At 52.8% G+C, this 25,970-nt stretch overlaps 8 protein-coding genes across 8 annotated transcripts; 5 read left to right on the top strand and 3 right to left on the bottom strand.

The window, feature by feature from the left end:
* The first annotated feature begins 1,139 nt into the window (after window positions 1–1,139).
* On the top strand, window positions 1,140–5,290 carry SEPMUDRAFT_148293 (glycosyltransferase family 1 protein). The gene has a single exon (XM_016904830.1). The coding sequence runs from the start codon at window positions 1,331–1,333 to the stop codon at window positions 5,063–5,065; it is 3,735 nt and encodes a 1,244-aa protein (XP_016762759.1). The 5' UTR covers window positions 1,140–1,330; the 3' UTR covers window positions 5,066–5,290.
* A 423-nt stretch (window positions 5,291–5,713) lies between these two features.
* On the bottom strand, window positions 5,714–6,782 carry SEPMUDRAFT_148292 (cytochrome c oxidase polypeptide IV mitochondrial precursor). The gene is made up of 4 exons (XM_016904829.1): window positions 6,644–6,782; window positions 6,498–6,554; window positions 6,244–6,402; window positions 5,714–6,150 (listed from the first exon to the last, which is right to left on the bottom strand). The coding sequence occupies exons 1-4, from the start codon at window positions 6,732–6,734 to the stop codon at window positions 5,873–5,875; spliced, it is 585 nt and encodes a 194-aa protein (XP_016762758.1). The 5' UTR covers window positions 6,735–6,782; the 3' UTR covers window positions 5,714–5,872.
* A 377-nt stretch (window positions 6,783–7,159) lies between these two features.
* SEPMUDRAFT_148291 (uncharacterized protein) lies at window positions 7,160–10,473 on the bottom strand. The gene has a single exon (XM_016904828.1). It carries the CDS (start codon window positions 9,799–9,801, stop codon window positions 7,663–7,665), a length of 2,139 nt encoding a protein of 712 aa, XP_016762757.1. The 5' UTR covers window positions 9,802–10,473; the 3' UTR covers window positions 7,160–7,662.
* Window positions 10,474–14,007: 3,534 nt separating this feature from the next.
* SEPMUDRAFT_106929 (uncharacterized protein) lies at window positions 14,008–16,584 on the top strand (the record flags this gene model as incomplete). The annotated part of the gene is made up of 1 exon (XM_016900659.1): window positions 14,008–16,584. One exon carries the CDS (start codon window positions 14,008–14,010, stop codon window positions 16,582–16,584), a length of 2,577 nt encoding a protein of 858 aa, XP_016762756.1.
* Window positions 16,585–17,189: 605 nt separating this feature from the next.
* On the top strand, window positions 17,190–20,437 carry SEPMUDRAFT_63194 (uncharacterized protein). Its single transcript, XM_016909628.1, has 2 exons — window positions 17,190–19,129; window positions 19,181–20,437. The coding sequence occupies exons 1-2, from the start codon at window positions 17,237–17,239 to the stop codon at window positions 20,276–20,278; spliced, it is 2,991 nt and encodes a 996-aa protein (XP_016762755.1). The 5' UTR covers window positions 17,190–17,236; the 3' UTR covers window positions 20,279–20,437.
* A 356-nt stretch (window positions 20,438–20,793) lies between these two features.
* Window positions 20,794–21,621, top strand: SEPMUDRAFT_106927 (uncharacterized protein; the record flags this gene model as incomplete). The annotated part of the gene is made up of 1 exon (XM_016900658.1): window positions 20,794–21,621. One exon carries the CDS (start codon window positions 20,794–20,796, stop codon window positions 21,619–21,621), a length of 828 nt encoding a protein of 275 aa, XP_016762754.1.
* SEPMUDRAFT_63191 (uncharacterized protein) lies at window positions 20,794–23,444 on the top strand. The gene has a single exon (XM_016909627.1). The coding sequence runs from the start codon at window positions 21,861–21,863 to the stop codon at window positions 22,935–22,937; it is 1,077 nt and encodes a 358-aa protein (XP_016762753.1). The 5' UTR covers window positions 20,794–21,860; the 3' UTR covers window positions 22,938–23,444.
* Window positions 23,445–23,602: 158 nt separating this feature from the next.
* SEPMUDRAFT_124754 (uncharacterized protein) lies at window positions 23,603–24,619 on the bottom strand. Its single transcript, XM_016901934.1, has 2 exons — window positions 24,217–24,619; window positions 23,603–24,134 (listed from the first exon to the last, which is right to left on the bottom strand). Exons 1-2 carry the CDS (start codon window positions 24,520–24,522, stop codon window positions 24,114–24,116), a joined length of 327 nt encoding a protein of 108 aa, XP_016762752.1. The 5' UTR covers window positions 24,523–24,619; the 3' UTR covers window positions 23,603–24,113.
* Between the last annotated feature and the right edge of the window lie 1,351 nt (window positions 24,620–25,970).

The following is a 25,970-nucleotide window of genomic DNA, read 5'->3' as shown; positions in this document are numbered from 1 at the left end:
TGGCACTTTCGACTAATGTTTACCTCTCGTACAAACAAATGAAGACGACATGATCAAGTGCTCTCTCTCTCTCTCTCTTTCTCTCTCCTCTATTCGCCATTCCATTACTACCTTGCCACCTTTACCTATGCAATTGTACCTGGTCATGTGGAAACGAACAGTCTACAGGAGGGTGATGAGCACATATCATCATCATCGAACCACCAGACGCCTACATGTTCCCGAGTACCGACCGTAATGATCTGCAACGCGGATCGAACGCGCGAAAGTTCCGGCACGAGCCACAACACCACAACACCACAACATGCAGCAGCAGCAGCTAAACTCGCTTGAGAGAAGGATGAAGAAAAGCTTCGACTGCGGGATGGCATCTTTTTGTGTATTTTTACTCTACCTGTGCATCGTAAAAGGGAAAAACTGACGACAGGCTGTTATTAGTTACCGAGTAAGAGGTTCAGGTTGTAGGAGGTATTTTCTCGAACTTTCTTGTCAGGTCAGGTACTGTTGTTGTTTTGTACCCAAGGTAAGGTAAACACGTGCTAGGTATGTGCGCATGTGCGGGCATGTACAGCATGCGCCGGCCGATAAGTTCCGAAAGCTCGATTTACCTTGTAGTCTATACTCTATAGAACTAGTTCTACGGCTCTGACCGTTCCACGTTCGTTCTATAGAAAATTTAGGATTCAAATTTCTCCCGATTCCCGATTCCCGCGGATGGAAAAAAGGTTATGACATCAGTGCTGTATACCTACCTTACCTACCTTACCTACCTACAGAGGTGCTTGATGGTGATTTTCATTATACCATGTTTAAAAAAGGCGTACTGCTAACGAGATTACGAATAGAGCTACAGACTCGTAGTGCGGAAGTTTGAAAGGTATAGTGTGACCTGCTGCTAGACGGCACAAGTGTCGGTACATGTCATGTACAGCAGGAGGTACGATGTACTTGTCACGATGGTAACAAAGAGATCGTATTGGACCGTCTTTTCGACGCGCTTTCCTATACACGAATACGATTGCCTACATATCATCATCCGTATGTCTTACCAGCAGCAGCATCATCATCATCACCAGCTTTTTCTTCTCCTTTTCTTTTTATTCTTGTTGATCCTCATCATCATTATCTGCATCATCAGCATCAGCATCAGCATCATACGCACAGTCCATACCTCCCTATCCGTGCTGTTCCGTTCTGCTGATGTGTGGAGGATCGCGGCATTATCCTCAGGTACCTACTGCTGCCCTTGCGGAATGAACAGATCGACCGCCTTGGTCGAGTCACTGGAGTGTGATTCATTTCTATCAGGCGACATCGCGTCGGCGCCGTAATGTCCAGGTTGGAAGTGCCTCGGGGCCCGTCCGAGCCAGTACGACTAACGGAGGACGATGGGACGACCATATTGCCGACTTCGCGACTGCCGGGCGTGGACTTTGGAGCCCACCTCCATGGCGACCGTGAGACTGGACAGGCCGTGGAGGAGGTCGAGGCACCGCTCGAAGAAGGACAATCCGACGTTGCAGAAGATGCGAGACATGTCGACGCTGCGAGATACAGGAACAACGTCGTGAAGAGCAGTAGCAACACCGAATCGAGCCAGCGAGCAGATACCGGTACAATTGGCTCAGACTTGAAAAGAGCAAGCACCGCACCAGCACACAGACCGAGAGCTCCGGATCGAAGCGCTACACTCCTGAGGGCTATGCGTAGGCGGCAACAGCCCTATCAATACCAATTCGATCCCATGTCTTCCGACTCCGATTCCAGCTCGAGCGACGAAGAAGCGGAACGATTGGCTGCGAGAAATAAGAAAACGAAGCACGTCCAGAGCAAAGAGGAGGAAGAAGAGCAGAAGCGGCTGAAGAAGGATGAGAAACGAGGGCACTCATTCGGAAAGTTCAATTTGGGTAACGAACACTTCAAGTCCAAGGGCAAAGTCTCGAAAAAGGACGGACGTCTGAACATCTCTGTCAATGAGGCGAGCCGCGGCTACATCGCGAAAGCCCTGGGTCACAGTCTCACGCACCATCTGGATATTCCGAATCGGTCAGGAGGGGGGCACAAACAGCGACGGTATGATGCACAGCATCCAGAGAATGATGCCAAATCCATTGCTTCCACCGTCCCTCCCGAGGCATACAAAGTGCGAATGAACATCGTCATCATTATCATTGGGAGTCGCGGCGACATTCAACCTTTTATGAAGATTGGCAGGATCTTGAAGGAGGAATATGGCCATCGAGTGAGGCTCGCGACACATGCTGTATTTCGCGAGTTTGTGGAGAAGGAGAGCGGGTTGGAGTTCTTCAGCATTGGCGGCAATCCATCCGAGCTGATGGCTTTCATGGTGAAGAATCCTGGTATTATACCCAGTTTTCAGACCATCCGCGAAGGTGAGGTCAAGAGGAGACGCGATGGCATGGCGGAGATGTTTGATGGCATGTATCGTGCTTGTGTCAACGCGACGGACGACGAGAAAGACAAGCTGAATATGAAGCTCTTGGGTAATAAGGCTCCTTTCATCGCAGACGCCATCATCGCCAACCCCCCTTCGATGGCGCACGTACACATTGCTGAACGTCTGGGCATACCACTGCATATCACGTTCACATTTCCCTACACGCCAACGCAGGCGTTCCCTAGTCCGCTCGCCAACGTCAAGCCTGGCAAGTCCAATGTGGACCCGAAATATAGCAATTTCATGAGCTATCCACTGGTGGAAATGATGACATGGCAAGGACTGGGTGATATCATCAACAAGTTTCGAGTGAAGACGATGGGTCTGGAGCCAGTCAGTTCGCTTTGGGCACCAGGAGCTCTCTACCGTATGCATGTACCCTATACCTACATGTGGAGTCCATCGCTGGTGCCGAAGCCGTCGGATTGGGGGCCAGAGATTGACATTTCCGGCTTCGTTTTTCTGGACATGGCCAAGAATTTCAAGCCACCAAAAGACCTCGAGGACTTTCTGAACGCTGGGCCGCCTCCGATATACATCGGATTCGGTTCGATCGTGGTTGATGATCCTAATAAGTTCACCGACATGATCTTCGAGGCGACCAAGATCGCAGGAGTACGTGCTCTGGTCAATAAAGGCTGGGGTGGGATCGGTGCAAGCAACGATAACACTCCCGACAACATCTTCATGCTGGAGAACACGCCACACGACTGGCTCTTTCCACGAGTCAAGGCGGTGGTTCATCATGGTGGTGCTGGTACGACAGCTATCGGACTCAAGTGTGCCAAGCCCACGATGATTGTGCCATTCTTCGGAGACCAACCCTTCTGGGCAGCGAGAGTGGCTGCGGCAAAGGCTGGTGCAACGGAAGTCATCCCATGGAAGAAACTGACTGCGCAGAAGCTAGCGGATGGAATCAAGCAATTGCTGACCGAAGAAGCGCAGCGTAATGTGCAGAAGTTGGCTGAAGGCATCGAACGGGAAGGAAACGGCGCTGCCAATGCAGTGGCATCTTTCCATCATTCACTCCCATTGGCAGGCTCGCGAACCATTCGGTGCTCGATTCTGGAAGATCGAGTGGCGCAATGGAGAATCAAGGGCTCTGCTGTGCGGTTGTCCGCCCTCGCCGCCGAGATCTTGATGGAGAAGGGCAAGATCAAGGCGAGCGACCTTAAATTATTGCACAAGGTCGTCTGGAACGACTTCGATGGTCCTGGTGAACCAGTGACTGGTGTCGCCGGTGCTTTGACGGATTCGTTGGTCGGAATTAGTTCTGGCGTGGGCATGGTTCCGGTCCGGATGGCGGATCACATGCGTAAGCGTGCAGAGCACGAGCGAAGGAAGGCTGCGCGTCAGAAACGTAAAGAGGAACGCAAGCAAGCAAAGTCCGACTCATCGACTACTCCAGCCAATGATACCAAAGAGCAGGACTCCCACCGGCCGGGTGCCACACGAATGGAGACGAACAACACCGTAGCAACAGACTTTTCGGCGGATCCGACTCAGCCTGTGACTCGAGAGCTGGCAGGCGACGTGCACCAAGGCTTGAAGCAATCAGCCTGGGCGTTCATCACGATGCCTAATGACATCCACATGGCTATTGCACAGGGCTTTCACAACGCGCCGCGTCTCTGGGGCGATTCCACGGTCCGTAAACCAATTCGAATCACCGGCATCAAAACCGGTGCCACAGCTGCCCGAAAAGAATTCCTATATGGCATCTATGATGCATGGACTGGCCTGGTCACGCAGCCCGTAGGAGGCTTCAAGGACGGCGACACCATTCCTGCCAAGCTCGGCGGCATGTCCACGGGAGTCTGCAAAGGTTTGGGTGGCTTTGTCATGAAGAATGTCTCTGCGATCGTCTCGCCCCCAGCATATTTAGGCAAAGGCTTTCTCGTATACTGCAAGAAACGGAGCACTGACAACGGTCCTGGCTCGAAGGTGTTCATTCGCAGGGCACATTTAGTGCAGGGAGCGAGAGACTTCCAAGCTTTACGGACACAAAATGACCCTGGCAAAGAGGAGCAGCTCGAGAGAGTCGTTAACCAAGTCCTGGAAGGTTGGAAAGTGTACGAGGACGTATGGCAGACAGCATATGACCAGTATGGTCCAGTGGGAGGCAGTGTCGTGAACAGATACAAGCTCGGCAGACAAAAGCAAAAGTGGAAGAAAGCCGGCGCTCTGGAGAACATCAACACTGCGAATCGAGCTCTGGATCACGCCAAGAGAGGCGATAACCTCGATGAACACTTTGAGAAGCGCAAGAAGGAGATGGAGAGGGCCGAACAACCCAAGGCGGGTGTCATGACTGGTGAAGACGACCCTGCTGTCAATGTGCCTCCTGGCGGAGGACAAGTCCAGACCACGTTTGCAAACGATGAAGCCGAAGAGAAGAAATTCCTGGCCGTGGATGACGAAGGCCATGATCATCGCAAGTCGGAATCTTCGACGTTTGTTGCGACGAGTGACGAGGATGATAAGAGAGGCCGAAGTGGTTACATGTCTGCCACACGTCCGGATGGTGATCACGATGAGATGCTGAAGAAGAAGTTTGCCAGTGGTGGTGGACGTAAGCCTCAGATGGGACGTTTGACGACAGCCTGATGAAACGGGGGTTTTTTGCAGCATATGTGCATGTGGGCCTTTTCTTGTTTCTCTGATGAGCGTGGCGTTGCATGATCATAATCTGAACCATAGAGGTGTTTGGTTGGTTGGCTTTGTTGCTTTGCTTTGCTGTGCTTCTTCTGATGACGATACTGCATGATACCATTAGATTTTTTAAATTGCTGATTGTAGAATATATAAATGTACATACACCAACAACTACTGCAATTGTTCTTTCCGTGCCATTCGATGGGTGGGGGTTGTTGATGCTACCTACGTAGCGCGGAGGTACATGAAGTGAGTCAAAAGATGAGAGTTGGGTGTAATCTACCTAGGTATGATTTGACACGATTCAAACTCCGTCCGGACACCGATTATATATACCTCCCTCTTTCCCTTTCAAACGCAAAAACTAGCACAAAATGTAGGTAGGTATATGATGTAGAGTGGTGAATTTTCTCTCGGTAGAAGGAGAAGAAATGGAACTTTCCGAAGATTCTGCTGACCGAGTACATAGGCATACCTAGGTTCCTCCTTACCGGAGGTAGGTACATGAACTCAATGTGAGGTGTAAAGTGCGCTTTTACACCGTGGCGGACGTGCATATTCATCATGTTTCATTACCTTAGGTAAAAGACATCCAAAGGGGGCTGGTATTCTAAGTTCTTCTGCAACTCTGGCATTTCGACACAGCTATCCAGACGGTATGTTACAAAAGCTGGCTCTACTGCTCCTCTGCTCAGCATCTGCAAACAACAACATATATGTCCCTCTCCCCAAAAAGAGATCGCACCATCATGTGGTACTCTATCTGTAAGCTGGCTTGACAAAATCGGCCATGGTCTTGGGCTCCTCATAGACGTGTTCATCATGAGCACCGTGGCCGTGGTCGTGTCCGTGGCCATCATCCTGTGGGCCGACATATTCCATCTGATAGTTGCTTCCGCACTCGGGGCAGCGCTGAGCAGGGCGTTCGCGGGAAGTCACCAACCAGATGACAACATGAGAGTCTGCCGGGCAACCGGTGCAGCCAATGTACTGCTCATCACCGAACGACTTGACAATAATCGGGTCCTCGAGCGTGCCTTTTTGTTTTGTTATTTTCCCCAAAGTTAGCAAATCCCCAAGCCGGTTTCCTTGCTGCCTCGAATGGTATAGGATGTGGGTTTTGGAATTACCTTTCCGGCTCGCATCCAATGGACGCATATCGAAGATATCCACGCCCTGCATCTTTCCCAAGATTTCCAATCGTTCCAGACCAGTCGACTGTTCGAGATCGGTAGGGATGGTACCAGGCTGGGCTCCCGGTGGAAGAAGATCGTGTTCATCCTTGATTTCTGTATTTCCACCGTCCCATCAGCCCAATTTTCCGCTTCCGACACCTCTCTCTCCCTCCCTCTCCCTCTCTAGTTCTCTACACCATTTTCCTCACCTTCAAACTTCTTCAGCTGACCACTGGGCTGCCCAACATGAGGATCACGTTCGCTTCCTGCAGTCTCTGTCAGCGACATGTGCGCGCGCGCGTTTTGGGCGGTCGGCATTTTTCGGGAAAAAGCCCCATTTGAGAGAGATCCGTACTTTGGCGGGCGGAGAGGGCAAATGAGCGCGTGACGGTGGGACGGATCACAGCGCGCTTGGTGAGCGCTGGGACAGCGCGGCGGAGAAACATGATCGAGGGGCGGCGGAGTGGAGTGGTGGTAGATGGGGTGGTGGTGGTGCTTCTGGTTGGGGCCAAACGTCTTGAGGTGAAGCTCAGTTCCGGGAAGGAGCAACGGCGGATTCTTCCGTTCTGTTGCTTCTTGGCACTTGTCATCAGCGCTACCTCCTACCTCCTATCTCACGCAGGCTGTATGTTTTATTGAGATGGCATTATGAGGTGGGACTCAATAAATATCTACGAACCAAATCACCTTTCAAGACAGCTCGAGGAGGTTCCAGTCTTGCTATAGCACCAAGAATAACACTAAGAAGAGATGTTGCAGCAGTATACTTTTTCTTAATCTCATCGACATCTTCAATGCTAGGTATATAGTTAACTGACCAAATACTTGAAAAAAAGTAACAGTTGACACATCAAGAGGCGCATTCATGAGGGAACCATTGACTAGCATTAATCTTAGCTGTAAATCTATAGTCACGACCGACCCATACCCACCACCCTCGACCTCCTCCTCAGGGCAGCGCCGAATTTCTAACCAAAACGGCAAAAGCGCTTTTTTCTTTTCGATCTGTGTTCAAAGGATCTCATATTCCACACATCATATCGGGGTGGCGGGCGAGCGCTGTTGTTCATCGAAAAGGCCTGCCCTGTCAAAAAAACAATATCCCCATCAGAATACATCAGAAGGTTGTCGTCGTCTTTGCTTGTGGAAAGACGATGAACAACCAACGTGTGACATGCCAAACATGCCGAAAAATTTCCGGGTGCGCCCAGCAATGCTGTGAAATGCTGTACAAGAACGCCCACAAGGAGAAAAAAAAAGAAAAAAAAAAAGTAGAACAGCCAAACGAACAAACAAACAAACACCGCCCATATGAGCTCGATACTGTCACATATGCACAAAACCAGCACTCCAGCTGATTGCAAGCAGCTCCTGTTATGAGTCTTCGGGCGCGTTTTCGTGCTTGATCGGATGATGCAATGTCCCTTGCAGACACATTCTCCCCGTGCCCTCCTCCTCTTGCTTACGTCCGCCTTCCCCGTTCTCGTGCTGTCCCAGCCATCTTCGCCACAGCGCGCCCGAGAAGCCGGAATTGTAGTAGAAGCTGCTTCCCAGCATATTGTGCTCTCCCCAGCCAAAGGGCGAGTCCCACGTGTTCGTCGGATAGTTGAAGACCTGGACCATGTGTTCCAAATCCCAGTCTCGATCGAAATACACGGGATGAGGCACATACACTGCTTTGAGGCCGTGGTGGAGTGCAACAGAAGGGGGCCACATCTCGGGAAACATGGTATGTCTCATTCGCCACGTCTCTTCGTGCATGATTTTGAGAAGTCGTTTGGACAGACGTGAAACAGTGACAATAGCAGATCGTCGCGGTGGCGGTGGCATGTCTCTTCTGTAGCCCGTGACGTCCCAGCTAAAGACCCAATTCGTTTGCGAGGGGTCAAATATGGGGTTGAAAGTCAGCAGGTCAGCGTCCTCACCGATCCCCCAGTCATACTTGTCCATATCGTAGGTGATGAGCGGGGTCACGTTGTCAGGAGGATCGAGCATGCCTCCATTGGGGAAGTCGCGGACCGGTCCCCATACCGGGATAGGACCACTTTGCTCGACGTTGTTCTTCGGCTTGTCCACGTGCTCAATCTCCGCCTCTACAAACTCCGTAAAGTTTTGCCACGATCCATGGTACTGAGGGACGTAGAAACGCATGTTGCGCTCCCATAGACCTTTGCGAGGCTGTTTCTTCGCCCACTCTGCAACCTTCTCGTTGAACTGGTAGTAATGGCCGGAATATCTCATGTCCATCTCCCAGTTCCAAAAGTGGTCGTACTCTGGGTGCTGCTGGCTAAACCATTGCAGCGCAAAGTGAGCGCTTCGGTACACACCATGTATGCTGCTACCCGCCATGTTCGCAAAGTTGTCGGGAAATGGCTCGGGATAGTACATTTCCATCTGCTTCTCTGACCACAGTGTTGCCAACCCCCAAAACTCTTTGGGAACATTCGCCTCCAGTGTCGCCTGATACACGAGCGGATCGGCCCAGATGGGGATGCCGTTATCTTTGACGTGCACCAAAAAGTGGACGTCATACTCGCCGCCTGACTTGAGGTTCAGCTCCGAGATCATTGCTCTCAGTGCGTACATCTGGTTGGGGCCATATTCGAATCCCGTCCAGGTGCGAAGCACATAGGCCTGTCGTCCACTCTTTCTTGTGAGAGTCGTCGGGTTGACCGCGAAGCGATCTGCGTTCTTCTTGACGCATCTCTCCTGCGCCTTTCCCCAGTCCACATTCGTGTAGTTGACGAAACCCATCTTTTGCCAGACTTTGTCGCTGCCCGCGTGTTCTGCATTCACGCCTGGTCCCAGACCCCCCATGGTCTCGTTGTAGCCCATGCCGTAGGGTCCATACCGTCCGTAACGCTCGAAACACACTCCATCGTCCAAGCCCAGAGTTTCGTAGTCGCCATAGAATGGCTTCGCCATGTGCTGCGGGATGCCGGGGTAGGCGTATACGTCGGGTACCTGTGTCCTCTCCTCCTCGTCTAGGAAGCACGTCTGGATCTGGTGCTCACGGTAAGGGTCGAACTTGACCGGATCCATGGGTGGCTCAGCGGAAAGCCGCTGTCTCCCCAAGTCTTCGGGGCTGACATATGTGTTGGGTGCGCTCTTGTTCCACGAGTTCTCCGGGATCCATTCCGAGTAGGGCACGAGGGTCCGTACGCCATTGTAAAAACCATTGAGGCGTGAATAGTGCATCCACTCAAACGGCACATCCGGGTTTCGTTCCCGGTCCAGCTGCCACTTTCTTCTCTGGTGGTAGCCTCCACCGCCCAACAGCACTATTGCGAACAGGGCAGCGACTGCCAGAAATAGAGTGCGAGTGAAGGAGATTCGCCCGACACCGCATCTCCTCCGCTTCCCATCCCTCCACGGGATTCCGCCCTGCGGCCATTCCCGCGCGACAGCATTGAGACTGTCGGCGGAGAGAGAGGGTATCTGTTGGTATACGAAGCTGTTTTTGGAGAGCAGGCGGAAAGGATTCCACGTTCGTAGCCTCGGTGCCGGTCGCATAGCTTTCGGGTGTGGATATGCGTGGGCGTCCGTCTCCTCGGCATCAGAAGAGCGACTGCTCTCTGAATGCCAGTCCTTCGTTTCCTCCAGGTTGAAAGCGACCGTCGGTGGACCGGATTCGACTTGGGAAGCGGTATTGCTCCTCTGGCGGAGGGACGTCGACGCCACAATGAAGGACGAGGGTGGGTGGTGGTGGTGGTGGGTGGGTGGGTTAGGCAAACAATGGACACCTCCCTCTCCGGTACACCTCTCTGTGAAGATATAACTGGACGTCGTCACACCTCTCTGTTAATTACAGCGCTCTATGGGTCAGGGACAAAAGAGCGGGAGATGTGCGAGGAAAGAGCAGCCGTAGAGATGTGATCGACGACGACGACGACGACAGAGCGGGCGTGTGCCTCTTCCTGTCCAGGTATATGCGGCGTACGCCTCCGAGCGCGGCAGATGCTGGTGAGGGACTTCGGTTAAATGCAACTCCGTTGGTACACAGGCCAGCGGAGTGGGTCTGCTTGGTCCAGGGCGATAGCGACAGTCGTCTTGGCGGCGGCGGCGGCGGAGACGGCGGAAGTGGTAGTAGGAGTAGTAGCAGTAGTAGTAGTAGTAGTAGTGGGAGGAGGAGGAGGAGTGAGTGGTGGCGACGATAGCATACCCTGCCCGTACAGTAAGGTAAGGTCAGGTAGGTAGTGATTATTAGAAGAAGAGCATAGGTAGGTAGACAGCGAATAGTGCGGCGACCAGGAGAAGACATGGAGCAGGTTTGTTTGAGAGGCCAGACTCTAAACAACCCAGACAACCCCTTCCGACACGAATCTCCAAAGCCAGTGCAGAAGCATCTGCGCTCCGCACATGGCCAGGAAGCCGTCGTCAAAAACTGCACTCGAAACCTAGTCGTTTTTCTGCCGCTCGCTTACGCCTAACGTGCTGCGCGTACGGCTGCACGCCGCCCGAAACTCACACACACATATTACCCACCAGCGCTGGAGCAATGGGGCAATGGAGTAATGGAGAAAGGGGAGAGAGAGAGAGAGACAGCCCACAAGGCTCAAGCCCTGTCCTATTGCCCTATTTCGCCGCCCCTGTGCCCACGCCGAGTCGACCACAGCGGCCAAGCCACACCAGCGGCGGAGATGCTTCCACCTCAAGCAGTGGTCTATCCCATGACATGTGCGCTAGAGCATGCCGGGTCCCAGTTATTGTGATGATGATGATTGTGTCTCTCTTGCGCGAGGGTACAGTACATGTATGCACCTCGTGCAGGAGGCAATCGATGGAAGTGAGGTAGAAGTGTGTAAGGTACATTAGATACACATACAGTAGATGCTCTACTGTAAGCACGAACGCGCGTCGTCGTCACACCATCAATCAATAGTAGCTCTGGGTCCTGGGAGGTACCTCCTACCAGGGGAGGTGGACGGTACCGTACCACTAAGCCACCTGTACCTAGGTCGTTCTGAAGAGGTGCTAAATGCCAATTCAACAACACCTAATTCTATCCATGCATGATGCATCCACCCACCAAGCGACTCTCAAACTGCCGAAAATTCAACTTTGGGACGCATTTCCATTGGGTCGTCCCGTCTCCACCCCACGCCTCCGACTGGCCCTCCCACTGACTCTACCCAGTAGTAGCGGTATCCTAACCCCATCCATCCTCCCATCCATTCAATTCATCATTGCCGCACGTGAGCGGTCACGGCGGCCCGCTTCGAGCAGGAGGAGTCGCATCGTGTTTAATTCCTCTCAGCCTTACGATTCGTCAGTGGGCCAAACAAGCAAATCCGCTGATCTGCACTAGCGCAGACTTCTTCCTCAACGACCAGCCTATCGATGTAGGCGACATGTTCGAGGGAGATTGCCATATATGCTCAGGCGATCACGGTCCACGGATACCATCGGTTCTGAGAGTTCTCGTGTTGTGCCTCGAACAAAGTAGAAAAGTGATGAGATGCGCGGGTCGAAAAGCTGTTGCTGCTGCTGCTGCTCGCAGTTTGATCAAAGCTATTGTTCATCGCAAACACTTCGGGCGCACAAATGTGAAACCACCTAGTCGCCCGCGCCCGGGCACGCTGATCACTGCCGGACCGCTGTTGAGAAACCGTCAGTGGGAAGTGGGTCTTCCCAAAAAGGGATGTGTGGGTGCGGCTTTCTTTTGGTCTTGCATCATGTCCGCTGCAGAACAGATGCAATCGCCCCTCCCTCCCTTTTCACCTGTCCTATGGTGTCGCTGGAACGGGACTTATCGTAGTCTATTGGATGTGCATATCGCAAGCTGCACAGGGGCAGACCACTCTTGTCTCAGCGTTGCGATAGTATTTTAGTGGCGTATCAGAAATAGTCAATGTGAAGTCGATTGCACTTCCAGCAGCAGAGTTGAGCAAATCATGAAGCTCCAGGAGTACCAGGTAAACAGGTAGTACAGGTGCATTGGGTGCAAATGTGTGAACTGAATCGTGCCAGGCTCTTGTCATGTTCAGCCCGTCTCATCGTGATGGTGTGAGCCCCTTCTCAGACATTGTCAACAAATAAATTGACATGCGCCCCTCATAAGAACCCGATAGAGGTGGAGGTGGACTTCTTGGTCGTGAACGCACAGCCTGCACCTGTACGAACCTACCAGGTATCTACCTCAACATCTCATCCCGATGTTGTCAATACTGGAAAGACTACGGTAGGTATGCTTTCAGGATCGCCTAAATCGCTTACACGCGTGTCGACCCACGACACGGTCCTCACAATGCTCATCCCGCTGAGATCTGCCAGCACGGAGCGACTAGCAGGCCACGCTACAAGCATTTGTAACTAGACCACGACGAGTCGCCGACATGACTTGTCCATTTGCATTGGCATTGAAAATTTCTGGCGCTGCTCGGGCAGCCAATAGCAGACAGCTGCTTCTCATCATTCATCTGTGGTAAAAGTTCCCACGTCAAGGAGACAGATCGCTCAGCTTATGGTTCCGACGAAATGGAGACTTCGACAGACAAAACAAGTGTGATGACTTGTGCATCACAACTCTCGCATTCCACTCCGATATCACGAGAGCTACGACGACATGGCTTTTTCGTCAAAACAGCACACGTAGGCTACCTCACCACCATAGCGGGACCCGAGGTCCTCAAGATACGCCTTCCACAAGAGACTGTGCAGTGACCCGAAGCCAGTAAGCAGGTTGCGAACATGGAGTCACGAGCGACGATGTTCCGTAGTCAGTCTGTTCGTCAGTCGGTCATTGGCGACTGCGACTGCTTGCGCGATATTGTCCACCTGCTCCAAAGCGCGAACGATTGAACTCGCGTAGTGTCTTCTAGCCAAAATGCTGCTCTTTCTATAGTCCGCGGTGACAAGGGGTGCGCGATGTTTGATCAGGCAAGTAGCCCATGCTGATGTTTCCTCTGTCGTGGTACCTTAGGCTGTTGCCTTTCTTACCTTGCCTCATTGTCATGCGGTATACCGGATGGCACTACCAAGACAACTATCTCATTCCATGGATCCTCGTGGGAAAGATTGCATCCAATACTGCCCAGGCCGATCGGTAGCATCCACAGCAGCGGATGTCAGGACTGCTGCACGCCGCAGAATATCGTGTAGGTAGCTCGTGGGATGCCGTGAGCAGGATTGCCATCGTGGCAGAGAAATGCCGTGGGAAATCAGCTCGTCCACTCAACCAAACGACCAGGTGGAATGGTCTCAAGAGCACCATGATGGGCCGTTGGAAAGGAAACATAGGACGAGTCCAGACAGATCTGCTGATACTTACTGCCATTAGTCGACAACAGAACGGACGACGACGTTGGAGAAGACGAGAACGAAGACGAATTATTTTGGCCACGTGATTGCGCGTCGCGTGTGGGCCTCGGCACTCTAGAAGTATGCTATGTACTAGTGCACTAGCGTTGTATCTCGCAGTAGTATGGTCGTCCAGGAAACAGCTCCCACCACCGATTTCTAGAAGGACCCTCATATTGCTTGTACCACTCTTCCATGTCAGTGTCGAGGCGGCCTCGAGTAGTACTGTAGTTCTACGGCCGGCAGGATCGAAATGCTCCCATTGAACGCAGATTCCCGGGCCCGCCAACAGGTGTAATCTCCAACGGCATCAACAAGAGGTACCTTACATACCAGGTACCTACCTGTACTTCTCCAGGCCCTCCAGACGCGACCTCCAATGTGACCACAACAACAGCTCAATTGGTATTTTGTGCCACTATGGCGACACCCCTGCATACTTCCGCCGCAGAGCATGACAGCATGTCTTTGCAGCAATCGCCCGCGCAGAGATTGGACTCTGCCCGCACACGCAGGTTGCAGTTGCGAAGTGCTGGCTTCCGGGGACCTCCTACTGTGAGACAAGTGACCCCAAAGTCCCTGCCATCCACCTCCACCACCACCTCCAATGCCTCCTCTACGTGGTTGGGACAGCAATCGCCATCATCGGATGCCGAAAACATATCGCCATCGGGAGACAGAGCACGCGACAACAGCTTCACAGCACCCACTCACGAGCAGAACCCAGTATTGCGCGAGATTGATCATGCAGCGGGCGCTCTTGGCACCTTACGAGCAAGACGCGTGAGGCCACGCGCGGCTTCTGGCAAGTTCTTGACTGCAGAGGGCAAGCTCGACTCATCTGGAGAATGTCTGGAATCCCCTCCTGCGCCAACAAAACAGCACTCCAGACCGAATACTGCACGAGCACGAGTGTCGAAGATGTCGAGCAGGCCACGGCGTTCCATTAGTGCAGAAACCCGGAAATATGTCGATCATCTAGAGGAAGAGCTCAGCGCTGCACAAGCACAGTTGCAAGCGGTCAACTCGCCAAGTGTGACTCGCGAGCAGTCTTCGAATATGCGCCATATGAAGGCGGAAGTGTCGCGCCTCCAAGATGAGATTGAGGACTGGGAGACCCAGTTCGCCAGCCGTGTGCGAGATGAGGTCGATAAGTGTTATGTGGTTGAACAGGCCTTGCGAGCGCAGCTACGCGCCCTCGAAGAAGCGGTGGAAGAGTCTCAGTATCGCATCCAAGAATTAGAAAGTCAACTCAGCACCACCACCGAAGCCCTCGATGCTACCGAGACTGCGAACGTCAACATGGAGAAGAGGATCGAGTTCTTCTCCGATCTGCTCGCGGCATCGCCCACGAAGCTCGACTTACATGCACACCCTGCAGGACGCCCACGACACACGAGGCCGCAGTCTCTTTTGCCTCGTGTACCCACTGCAAACTCCTTGGCCAGATCTCCGGAGCGTCATGCAATGACCATGCCGACATCTCCAGTTCAGTTCAGGTTTGGCACGAGCCAGCCCATTTCACCCTTGAATGTGTCATTCTCGCCGGATCTCACGTCTTCGGAGGAAGAGATGACCCAGTCCGAGACGTGTGGTTTCTCTGTAAATGGAATGCATCAGTCCAATGCAAAGAAACCTGTGCGAAGGATGCGGCGTTTTGGCGCTGGTAGCATAGGGCCAAAATCACTGATACTCCCGTCAACAACGCACTGCGAGCCAGCTTCAGCTCCTCCTTTCGGGCGAGGCGAATTCGGCTTTGAGGCGTCTTTTCCCATGTCTCCAGACCAAGCTATGGTGGCCCAGGGCAGTCCGCCAGCACACCGTCGCCGAGCTTCCAGCAAGATCAGCGCCGACGGTTCGCCTGTACCACTCCGTGGCTCTTCGTTTCCAGACTTTCAAGCACTGGCTGACGCGGACGAGATGAGGAACGAAGACAATGTACCGAGTGCCCGTCAGCATGGTGCGAACTTCTCCAGCGAGTACGACGCGCTATTGGATTGCAACCTCGATGAGCAGATATCACCAGCGCGGTCGCAAGTGATGACCAGAAACTTCGACTCCCTTGGCTCGTCGATTGCAGGGCCTATTGGCCGAAACTTGATGGATGAGTTGGAGGCAGCCCAATCATGTTCGGGTGTGAGTGTCCGACCATCGCATGTTTTCGAATATTCTGAAGACGCTGCCACAGTCATACATCCTAGCTCGAGTCCTTCTGCGCTAGAGGCTGGCGACAATCATCTCAGCGGCTCGGGGTCCCCACCGAAAGCGGCAACAGAAGTGCGCTTCCCCTCAAACTCATCTACAGCAATCACCACGATGCCCCGACACATGTTTCCTCCAAAGTTGCAGCCCAGTGCCAGCAGTAAGACTCTTGGTGTACAGTCAACCACATCGATGTCCACACTCGATTCCCTCCGCGACTTCTTTGGTGACATCGCTGCTTCGCCTTTGAATATGGCTAAGTACTTAATTGAGAGAGCACAGGCACGATTGCACATTCCGAGACCACTGCTGTCCATACAATGGTGGCTCGTGGGGATATTACTGGGTCCAATGGCAAAGCGTCGATATTATGCCAGATTGTCTTGCTGCAAGGACGACGACGACGCCGAGCAGCATCTTCTCGAAAATACACCTCTCAGGCTCCGAAGCACTGACGAAGGATTGGAGTATGGCCAGCTATATCAGACACCTCCCCCTTCGTCGTCGACCGGGGCCAACGCGCTTCGCAGCCGCGGTCTGGTCGCTGGCAAGGGCAAGAAGCGAGCATCATCTAAGGGACTAGCTAAGCACTGCCCGCACAATCAGCGCCGCTGGAAGCACTCGCCTCTACTATGGCTGAAGTTTAGCATGACTTTGGCTATTGCAGTGGGCATCGCCTTCAAGGATGGACCTAGTACTTTGCTCAAGGAGGCACTGTGCAACTGCAAACCCACAAGTGCCAATTGGAGGCAGACGAGAAGAGACGCGATAGTGTCGCCGAATGACGACGACTGAGTATTGCTTGGCGATAGAGATCACAGGCAGAAACAGAAACTGAGAACAGGGGCGGCCTTTTTGCACATTGGCCGCTGCCACGATGTATGATATCATGACCGATACCCGACGAAGACTGCAGCCCCCAGGCGCCGTGAAGTGAATGTCGCAGCAGGATGGTACCTGGTTCAATTCCGGGGCTGCATGTTCTGTGTATTTTGTTGCCGTCTTTCCAATTCTTCGAGCACGTTCGTGTCGTGTCAAAGAAGTCCGGGTATTGAGTATGTACTTCCTTAGTAACTACTACTACTTAGGAGCTACATGTACTTCTACTGCATTTTTTATTTGGTCAGTGCCTTCTCCGTCGCGAGCCGATGCTTCTGCTCGCGGTATATGCTTTGTTTCCGTCATTCCGAGTCAGCCAAAGGACATAAGGTACCTCCTACATACCTAGGTAGGTACCTGTAGTAGTTCTGTAGAACCTCAGGCGGAAAAGGTGGCTTGGCATCCCGTGGATGGACGGAGAGTCGGCATAGGAGCTGAACCAATCGACGCGCTTCGTTCGCGACTTCGATGTTTCTGGAGCCTCTGCACTCCACTGTCACCTACCTGTACCTACATACATACAGGTGCATTACCTGGTCTGACAAACACATCACCCACATTCACCAGAATGTCTTTCTTTGGGCCGCCAAGCACGCCAGGACGATCGGTACACACACACCAATCCACGACACCAGCCGGGCAGCCTCCCACATGGCTGGAACACACGGGCAAATCAACTACGCCCGCTGGTGAGCCTCCGCGAAGCTCGCGCTTTGGCAGAAGCTCGTACAACCCGACCAAGAGTCCCAACAGATTTGCGCGAAAGAAGCCTGGCTTTTCAGTGCCGGAAGACGATGATGATGACTTCTCCGACGACGACGATGACGATGCGATGGATGCAGGTGACAGCAAATACGATTTCCGAGAGTCAGCTCAGTCTGGCTTCCACCCACGACCCGCAGCGCCCACTCCGCCTCGAGGGCTCAAACGCGATGCATACGGCACAGTACGCGAGAATAGTGGTATCGCGGAGGTGGCACGAAGCACGATGAGCAACAGTAGACCCGCAGCTTTGGCGGAACCAGACATTGTGATTCTGCAGAGCGAGCACATCGTGTCGGAAATCGATGCGAAAATACAGCGAAGAGTCATCGAAGGAGAGGCCGCGCTGGTGGAGAGCGTGACAGAGTTGACCAAGACGTGGAGGCAACACAGTGATGTGCAGACTAAAGCGGGCGCCATAGGGCCTAAGGCGAAGGACAGCTTCACGCAAGCCAATTACCTGGCTTCTCTACTCTTGCAACTGCATCATCCACACACGAACACTCGCCAGCCGCAGCCCGGTGGTCGTCTGCGGAATGGCTCGGTGCCTCCCCCTTCCCACAACGCAACAGTCCCGCGGGCCCTGCTCGAGTGGCTGGAGACCTACCACCAGCCATTCCCGGACGACTACGACGCGGTCCATCTGAACGAACCCGCGCCTTCTGCGCACGAGTCGTTCTGGGACATTGTCTACGCGAACCTTCTGCGTGGACACATTGGGAGAGTCATCAGATTGTTGGCAGATGCCAAATGGGATTACGCAGATACCGCACTTGACGATGGGGCCGATCACCCAGGTTATCATGGCAGACAGTACGATAACGTTGTGGAGGTGGTACAGGACTGTATTAACGTGCTGGGCGAATGCCCCGGGCATCGTTATAGCAACTGGGATGTGAAGAGCACTGAGTGGGCTGTGTTCCGTGGCCGCGTGAAAGCAGTGTCGGACGAGCTAGAAGCGTTTGCTGAAGGTGACGATCTGGGCGAGTCTTTGAATGGAGAGAATGTTTTCCAACGCAGTCTGGGAGCAAGCATGAACATGTCCACGGCTAGTCGGAGAGCATCGAGTCGAGTCCCGTGGACGATATACGAGAACCTGAGGCTGATTTATGGACTCGTTCTTGGCCAACCGGATCAAATACTGATGACCTCGCAAGAATGGCTAGAGGCTGCTCTCTATCTGACCATCTGGTGGGACGGTTCAGATGAATCAGACCTGAATGCAAGCGCCAACCCAAATCCCATCAAGAGAGGACGAGATAGAACGCGCGAAGTCGATGTAGCACCGCTGGCCGCTTATCGGAGGAGATTGGCCGACGCATACCTCAGAGTGCAGGACCAGACAATTGAGGATGACAAGACTGGTCGCCAGATCCTTGACACCGTGTTTCGACCTGACACAACTGACACAGTGCAAGTTGGTCTGGGCTGTATCATGGAAGACCAGGTCAGTAGCGTCATTGGCATCTTGCGGACCATGAGCATGCCCGTCGCAGTCTCTGTAGTGGAGGTGGCTGCTTTAGGAGGCTGGCTTCCTCTTGCACGCCCCAGCAGCAGAGGTGGAGCGTTAAGTCAAGAAGGGCTTTCTCAGGAAGACCTTCTTGTGCTGTCGTATGGAGCGCCTCAGGAGAATAAAGATGAGGTCAGTCGCGACGAGATTCTGATCGAGTATGCCGACCTGCTGGCCGGCAAAGAAACAGTAAGATATCCTTCTCCACTCATAAATTGTATGACTCTGACAGCAGTTCAGATCAGCGACAAGGATGGCTGGGAAATGGCCGTGGCAGTCCTGAACCGACTCGATCAGACTGCTACCGCAAACACGAAAATTGGCGACTTGTTGGATCGTTTGCCATTGACCAATGATACCACGGTCGATAAAGTACTTGATGTGTGCGATCGGCTTGAACAGCACGAACAACGACGAAGTATAGCAGAGCGCTACGCGGACCATCTGGCCGAGAATACGAAGTCGTATGGGCTTGCATTAATATACTATGCGCGGGCGCAAGCGAAAGAGAAGTTGAAAGACACAGTATCGCTGCTGACATCGCTGTGCCTTCTGCATTCGGTGTCAATGCCCGCGGCGCGCAACATCGACCCCAAGCTCCAATCACTCATAAGTCACGAACGCGTGGCACTCACCGATCTTGGACACGTTGATTTAGAGGCCGCCCAGCTACTGGCCTCACATCTCAGCGGCTATGCTATGCTTCGCAAATTCTACGATCTTCGCGATCAGGACATGCTGGCTAACTCGGCGTCACCTCTCAAGCCTCTCGAGCGCCGCCGTCAAGCTGCCGCATCTTTGTCTGCTGTCATGAAGAGTGCAGCAGATTGTATCCCAGGCGGACTCTTTGATCCAGAAGCAGAAACTGTCATTCCAGCCGAAGGCATACTAGCTTTGTTCGGCGAGTGTCTACCCTTTCTTGGCCAAGACAAACGAATCTTCACGCAACAGCACGTCTTCGGCTTGCTTGCAATTCTAGAGGACTTCATCGCCGCTCCGCCACGAATACGCGAAAACGCCGAATCACTACTTTCCGCGAGCTTGGGCGCCTACCGAGACGAGATCAACACTGGTACGGGACCGTTTGGCCAGAAGGGGCGAGGGAAGCAAAATAGCCAGGAAGACCTGAGCAAGAGCGTTGGCTCCAGCTGGGAATTGATGGCCGAGAGTGTTGCGATAGATGCTCAAAAGGGAGAACGCATTCAACGTGCTTGGGACTGGAGACAAGGGCTTGTTGATGGCGGGATCGGAGGGAGCGAGGAAGAGGTGGTGAGTCTGGTGAGAGAAGCGCTGGTGCGAGAGGTTGCTCGTGGATGGGGAGGACGGATCAACTGGTAGTAGTGGCAGCTCATACATCCTGGTGACAGACCGTTACTTTCCGTAGCGGAGACAGAAGATCAAGTAAAATGCTCGGCAGCCTACCTCCGAGCGGTGTCTTTCAGTCGAAAAAGGATTGGCTGACGAGAAGATAATTTTCCTGAAGTCTGGTACGAATAGAGGAGTTCCGCGGACATGCAGTAGTGCCGCTCATATCTCACCCAATCATTAATGACCTACGTAACATTGTTCATGATCCTCTGAATTTTGTCTCGGCCGTGATTCCTCGCGAGTTTGACGAGGCCAATCGCGATGTTTTTGATGATGTTGGGTGTTCAGAAAAGGTATTCGGCGTGAAGCTGGATTTTCAGGCGCTTTGACCACACCAAGAATTTGGTATAGAAAAACTTGAGCTTCAAACATGAGCTAGCGTGCTTGTAAGCGAGCCAATCAGATCCATCCAACTATCATTGGCCCAAAACACTCTGATTAACTCCGCTCAACTTTCACACTGGACTCTTGACCGCACGCCGAACATGGCATCTCTCGCGCGCCCACTCACCAACCGCGCAGTGCATCTTCGCATCACACCGAGACCGTCCAATCTGGGCGAGTCTCGTGAGATCCTGCGCTTGATCTCTGCATTTGGAGAGGTCGAGTACTTCAAAAATCTGAAATACGATGCCCTGTCTGCGCCCACTACCGCGCTGGTCATCTTCAAGCACGAGGAGGCGGCGATGCAGTGCATGAAGAGGAGCCCGATCCGATTCCGGATGGGCAAAGCAGCTGTTGGCGAAGAAATTGCTGGGCCAGCGCCATCGCCATCGCCATCGCCAGCGCCTACCACAGCGCCGCCCGTACCAGCCTCAGAAGCCTCGGCGGTTCCCGCACAGCATATACCGTCGCGATCAGGCGGTGCTTGGGGCCTTGGAGGACAGACGAGGGCCATGTCTACTACCTCCAGCTATGCGCCCATGGACACTCTTCCCAATCCCCCAGCACGTCCTGTACGGACGCCGTTCCAGGCACCACCATTACCTCTCTTGGAGTCGCGCATCTTTCAGGTCCAGACCAACCCCGCACATGCACACTTTAGAGATCAGATCAATATGGGCTATTACCATGGCAGGTTCGCAATTGATTCCAAAAGTGTGCCGCAGACAGATCTTGCCCAGACTGTGCCGCTTCCAGGGCTGAGTTGTGTGAACTGGAAGGCAAAGGAGAGACCGTGGAGATTGATGAATCAGGAGAAAGAACGGGATCGCACTGGACCGCATAGACGGAAGAGTCTCAGAGAGCTGTACGACACTCATCATGAAACTGCAGGCACTGCCGACTTTCGAAATGAGGCATTGTCTCGTTGAAAGGAGTGAGTCGTACTTGTGCTTTGAGCGGCACGAAACCTATTTCGGCCAGCCCTTCGCAACTTCGCACGTGTACCGATGGATGTGGGTTCATTTGGCAGTTCCGAATCTCTTTCCTGTTATATGGTATATTCTGAACCGCACACCTTCGACGCCGACCCCTCGAAGACCTCTTACATCTTTTCTGTCATATACACTCGCAATAACACGCCTTCGACATCGAATTCTTGAAGACCTCTATGGATACGAAAGCGCAAAGTGGAGTCGGCATTTCCATCCTTCCCGGCAAGAAGGGAAACAAGAAGAAGCCCACGGGAGAGAATCCATGGGCAGCGCAGGCTCTGTATCACTCTCAACGAGAGCAAGCCTGGAAACAGTGCGGCTTAGTGATTCTTCGTGCCTTATTGCGAGGCTGTGCTTGTCCAGACTGTGAGCCTCGTGCTCGACTGTACAGCCATCACGTCGTGACAATTTCCAGCATTGCGGGATTGTCTTATCGGGCACACGATGCCTTTGCGATAGCAGAGTGGGCAGTGTCATCTTTCCACAGCGCAAATCTGCTGCCGACGCAGAAGCTAGCTCTGACTAAATGGTCGGCACTGAGAACGAGCTGCACCATCAAAACTGAACCTCCGACGCACGCTGTCTTGCAAGATGTTGCTGATGTATTTAACGAGCTTTTCTTCTGTGGCCACTTGCCGCGGTCCAAATTACGCTTGGTTCTGACAGGCGCGACTTCAACTTCGTTGGCCACGACGTGGCCATCTCCCACGCAAGACCATCCTGAAACTATCGCCATCAACATCATGAGCCACTGTCTGTGGGCAAGGCCTATCAAAGTACTGCAGGTCCTGCTGCACGAGATGAGTCACTGCTATCTCGGTCGGTATACTTGCTACCCCTGGAGCCTTACCCGCCTTGCATGTGCCACAGGCAGCTGCGGAGCCTCATACCAGACGAACCTAAGAGAAGGAGGGCACGGACGCGCATGGCAATATCTCACCCGGGCCATCGAGGACTGCATGCCGCGGTATCTGAATCTGCCTGGCAACCTGGGACGAGATCTCGGCATTGCGAATAAAATTACTTGTGGGAGTCATCTGCCTTGTGGCAAAGAGGTAGATCGGATATATAAATGCGACTATGGTCACCAAGAGTTCTGGAGTCACGTGAGGCGGTCAAGGGACGACAACTTTGCGGAGCACACCGTTCTATTGGTCGGCAAGAGGATCAAGACACAATGTGGCCGACGTGCTTCAGATTCTGCATATGAACTTGTGAACAATCGGAGGCCATTGGGAGGATCGTTCGAATGACACAGAACGCTAATGATCGGTGAAGCTCAGTCAGCGGCCATCACGGCGGTGGTTGGCCGGCCATGCGCGCATTGCATTGATGGAGGCCATTGTTGGGCACAGCATTCTCGACATCGTCTTCGCACCGGGCAGAGTTATGTCCGCGCACGTCGCGTGAAGAGTTTCCCGCACACTTCGCGATCCGGGACTTGGGAAACGATCGCTATGATATGTCGATTGTCGAGTAGGAAGACGCAACTCACTCAATATGAAGTGTCAAATGCATTTTGGAAAGCAACGGGAGTTTTCATGTTACGAGATTCGATACTGCTGTGTGAACAAAAGGATGATCTCCTTCCATTCGAGATGTCAAGGCTCGTACCCAACATGAAGTAGCCGGCAGGAAGAAGTCTACGTTATAGTGTTCTTGCACGGTTGCACCTTGAGCTGATATTTCCTTTCTCGGGGATAAAGTTTCAGGTGCTATATGATATAGAGGCAGGTTGGTAAATGGTTGTCTCTATTCCCCTATCCCGTGCGCGAGCCTTTTACGGAGAATACTCTGAGCCCATCACTCACACGCACATGCATCGCGTATATTGTCAACTGACAGCTCGCATTGTGCATTACTGCGATGAGATTGAGGGAGTTCGCGTACTGTTATGTCACAGGGGTGCATACCACGGCCGATCGATGACGCCTGGTCTCTTCCATGGACCGTACCATGCCCAGACTGGATACCAACACAGGTACAAAGGGTGGTGTGACTTCGGTAGCACACTTTTCTGATACTAACCACTCATGTCAGGCTCTCTCCTGACCTGAATGCCCGGACAAAGTTTACTTCCGCTCACACGGCGCACAGCGCACGCGACATGACAGAAGCCTCTCATCAGAAGGACAGTCCGCCAGTTCGTCTTGTTTTTATTACTCCTGACTGTCGGGTCTGCACAATTTGAACCACTGTACCGGTATTAGTTTTTTGGCATTTTCCATGCAAATCAACAATATATATAGATATTATAGCCCATGGAATTGGGCAGCTCCCAGCATGCCATGACTGCTGTAGGTGCTGGATCCTGGTGAACCTAAGAACCACTGCGGTCAGGATAGTCCTCGCACAGCATACTGTAGAGAGCTGACCAAAGTATATCATCAACAAACCACACGCTTACATGTATATGGCTGCTCCTGGAACTATGTACCAGCAACTACATGGTATGTAAGGGGCACTTGTATTTGGGACATTGCGCAGGCTCTGCTTGTGAGCTTTTCGCTGGTACTTTGCTGAGACAGACAGCCTGAAAGCATTATTAACCCGCCTGGGTGACGGCTCGCACCAACAACACTGTCCTTTACAGCCGCTCGAAACAAATGCAGCATGGGTCTCATTCACCTTCGTTTGATGCAGCGAGATGATGGGCAAGGCCACGACGATGGCAGCAGAGGCAGCTTCGCCACCACCACTCAAATCGCTATTGGAGTAATAGTGCCTGTCGTTGTGCTTCTTGGAGGGCTCGTCTGCTTCATCTGGAGCACAGAAAAACGGCGACGAAAGGCCAACATTGCAACAGACAGAGCAGCACAGCTTTCCAGAGGGCACCATTTTCTACCGAAAGATTCCATGCGAGGCTCTCGCTTCATCGATTCGCCACATCGAGCCTACTCGCACACGGGCCTGGACCACCACCACCACCACCACCACAAGGACCGACATGAGCGGGGGAATACGAGTTTCGGACATGAGCTGGAAGATTCCTTCAGTCCCGCCTATGGAATCAACAAGCCGTTACCGATGCACCTGCCACCTCGGAAAGACAGTGCTATGACTATGCCTCATGATCACGCAGCGACGTTGCCACAACATGTGCACAACAGTCTTCTGGGAGCACCTACAAGATCACAACGACACTCGGTCGTTGAGCTGCCCGCGAAATCACCCGTCGACGTGCGACGACACTCAGTAATAGACACCGTTTGCTATTCCACAGCACCGCCTGACTCAAGAAGTGGTTGGCGAGCATCACTTCAGTCTGTCTTCCTCCCGAGTGATTTCGCCAGTAAGCGAGATCGCCGAGGAAGCAAAGCCTCTTGGTCCCCATACAAGACTTGCACCTTCGACATGATCGAGCCTCCCTCTCGACGACGGCGCAGCAACAGCGATGTCGACGACGAGCCCGAAGGGAAACGAAGCCATGATTCGGCCAGCAGCACTCCTACCGTAGCAACCTCGGAGCTCGACTTGACAAGACAGCCGTCGCAGAATCTGCTTTCTGCTGCTCGCCCTGGATCTTCGTAGTCCGGCTTGGGCAAGAGAGAAAGAGAGAGAGAGAGATTCAATTTCCACACGCTACAATCAAGTGCCAACCAAGATGTTGTCCCAGGGTGAAAGAGCCTGGAAACCCATTTAGGTATTTGTACATGGCCGCGCGATGCATCACTCGTCGTCAGCTGCGATATAGAGTACAAAGATGATTCTCCAAAACCGGTCGCGAATGTGGGAAGTGTCATGAGATGATGAGAATGAAGGAAGGAGAAGTACAAGCTATTCACTCGTTCACATTGAGCTTTTTCAGCTTCAGAAAAACTTTTGGGAATGAATGCGGCAAATGAAATCTTGCCCAGTGTTGTCATTTCATCTCTCACTATGCGGCGCCAGATAAGATTTTTTTTCTTTTTGTTCACGCTGGCGAAAGGCCGCCATGGCTCGAGAGGGAGGGATGAGGAGGATGAAGATGAAGATGAAGATGAAGATGACATGACAAAGAAGACCAAAAAAAAAGAAGAGAACCGGATCTCATGTATCCGCCAAGTATAGATATCTTTTTTACAAGGCTGTACACTTGTGAGATATTAGTATGATACGCAAAAGTTACAAGAGGGCACGGCCCCATATAGACCAGTTTTCTTCTCTTTTCTTCTTTTCTTCTTTCCATCTCATCCTAGCCCAATCAGTATCTATACCCACCTCTACACTCGAAGAAGTCAGAGACGGAGAGAGAGAGAGAGAGAGAGAGAGAGAGAGAGAGAGAGAGAGAAGTGGAAGTGGGAGGT

Source organism: Sphaerulina musiva, assembly GCF_000320565.1.
Source record: "Sphaerulina musiva SO2202 unplaced genomic scaffold SEPMUscaffold_3, whole genome shotgun sequence".
NCBI classification, from domain to species: Eukaryota; Fungi; Ascomycota; class Dothideomycetes; order Mycosphaerellales; family Mycosphaerellaceae; genus Sphaerulina; species Sphaerulina musiva.
Note: the sequence above shows the minus strand (reverse complement) of the source record. Positions and strands in the feature narration are given on the sequence as shown.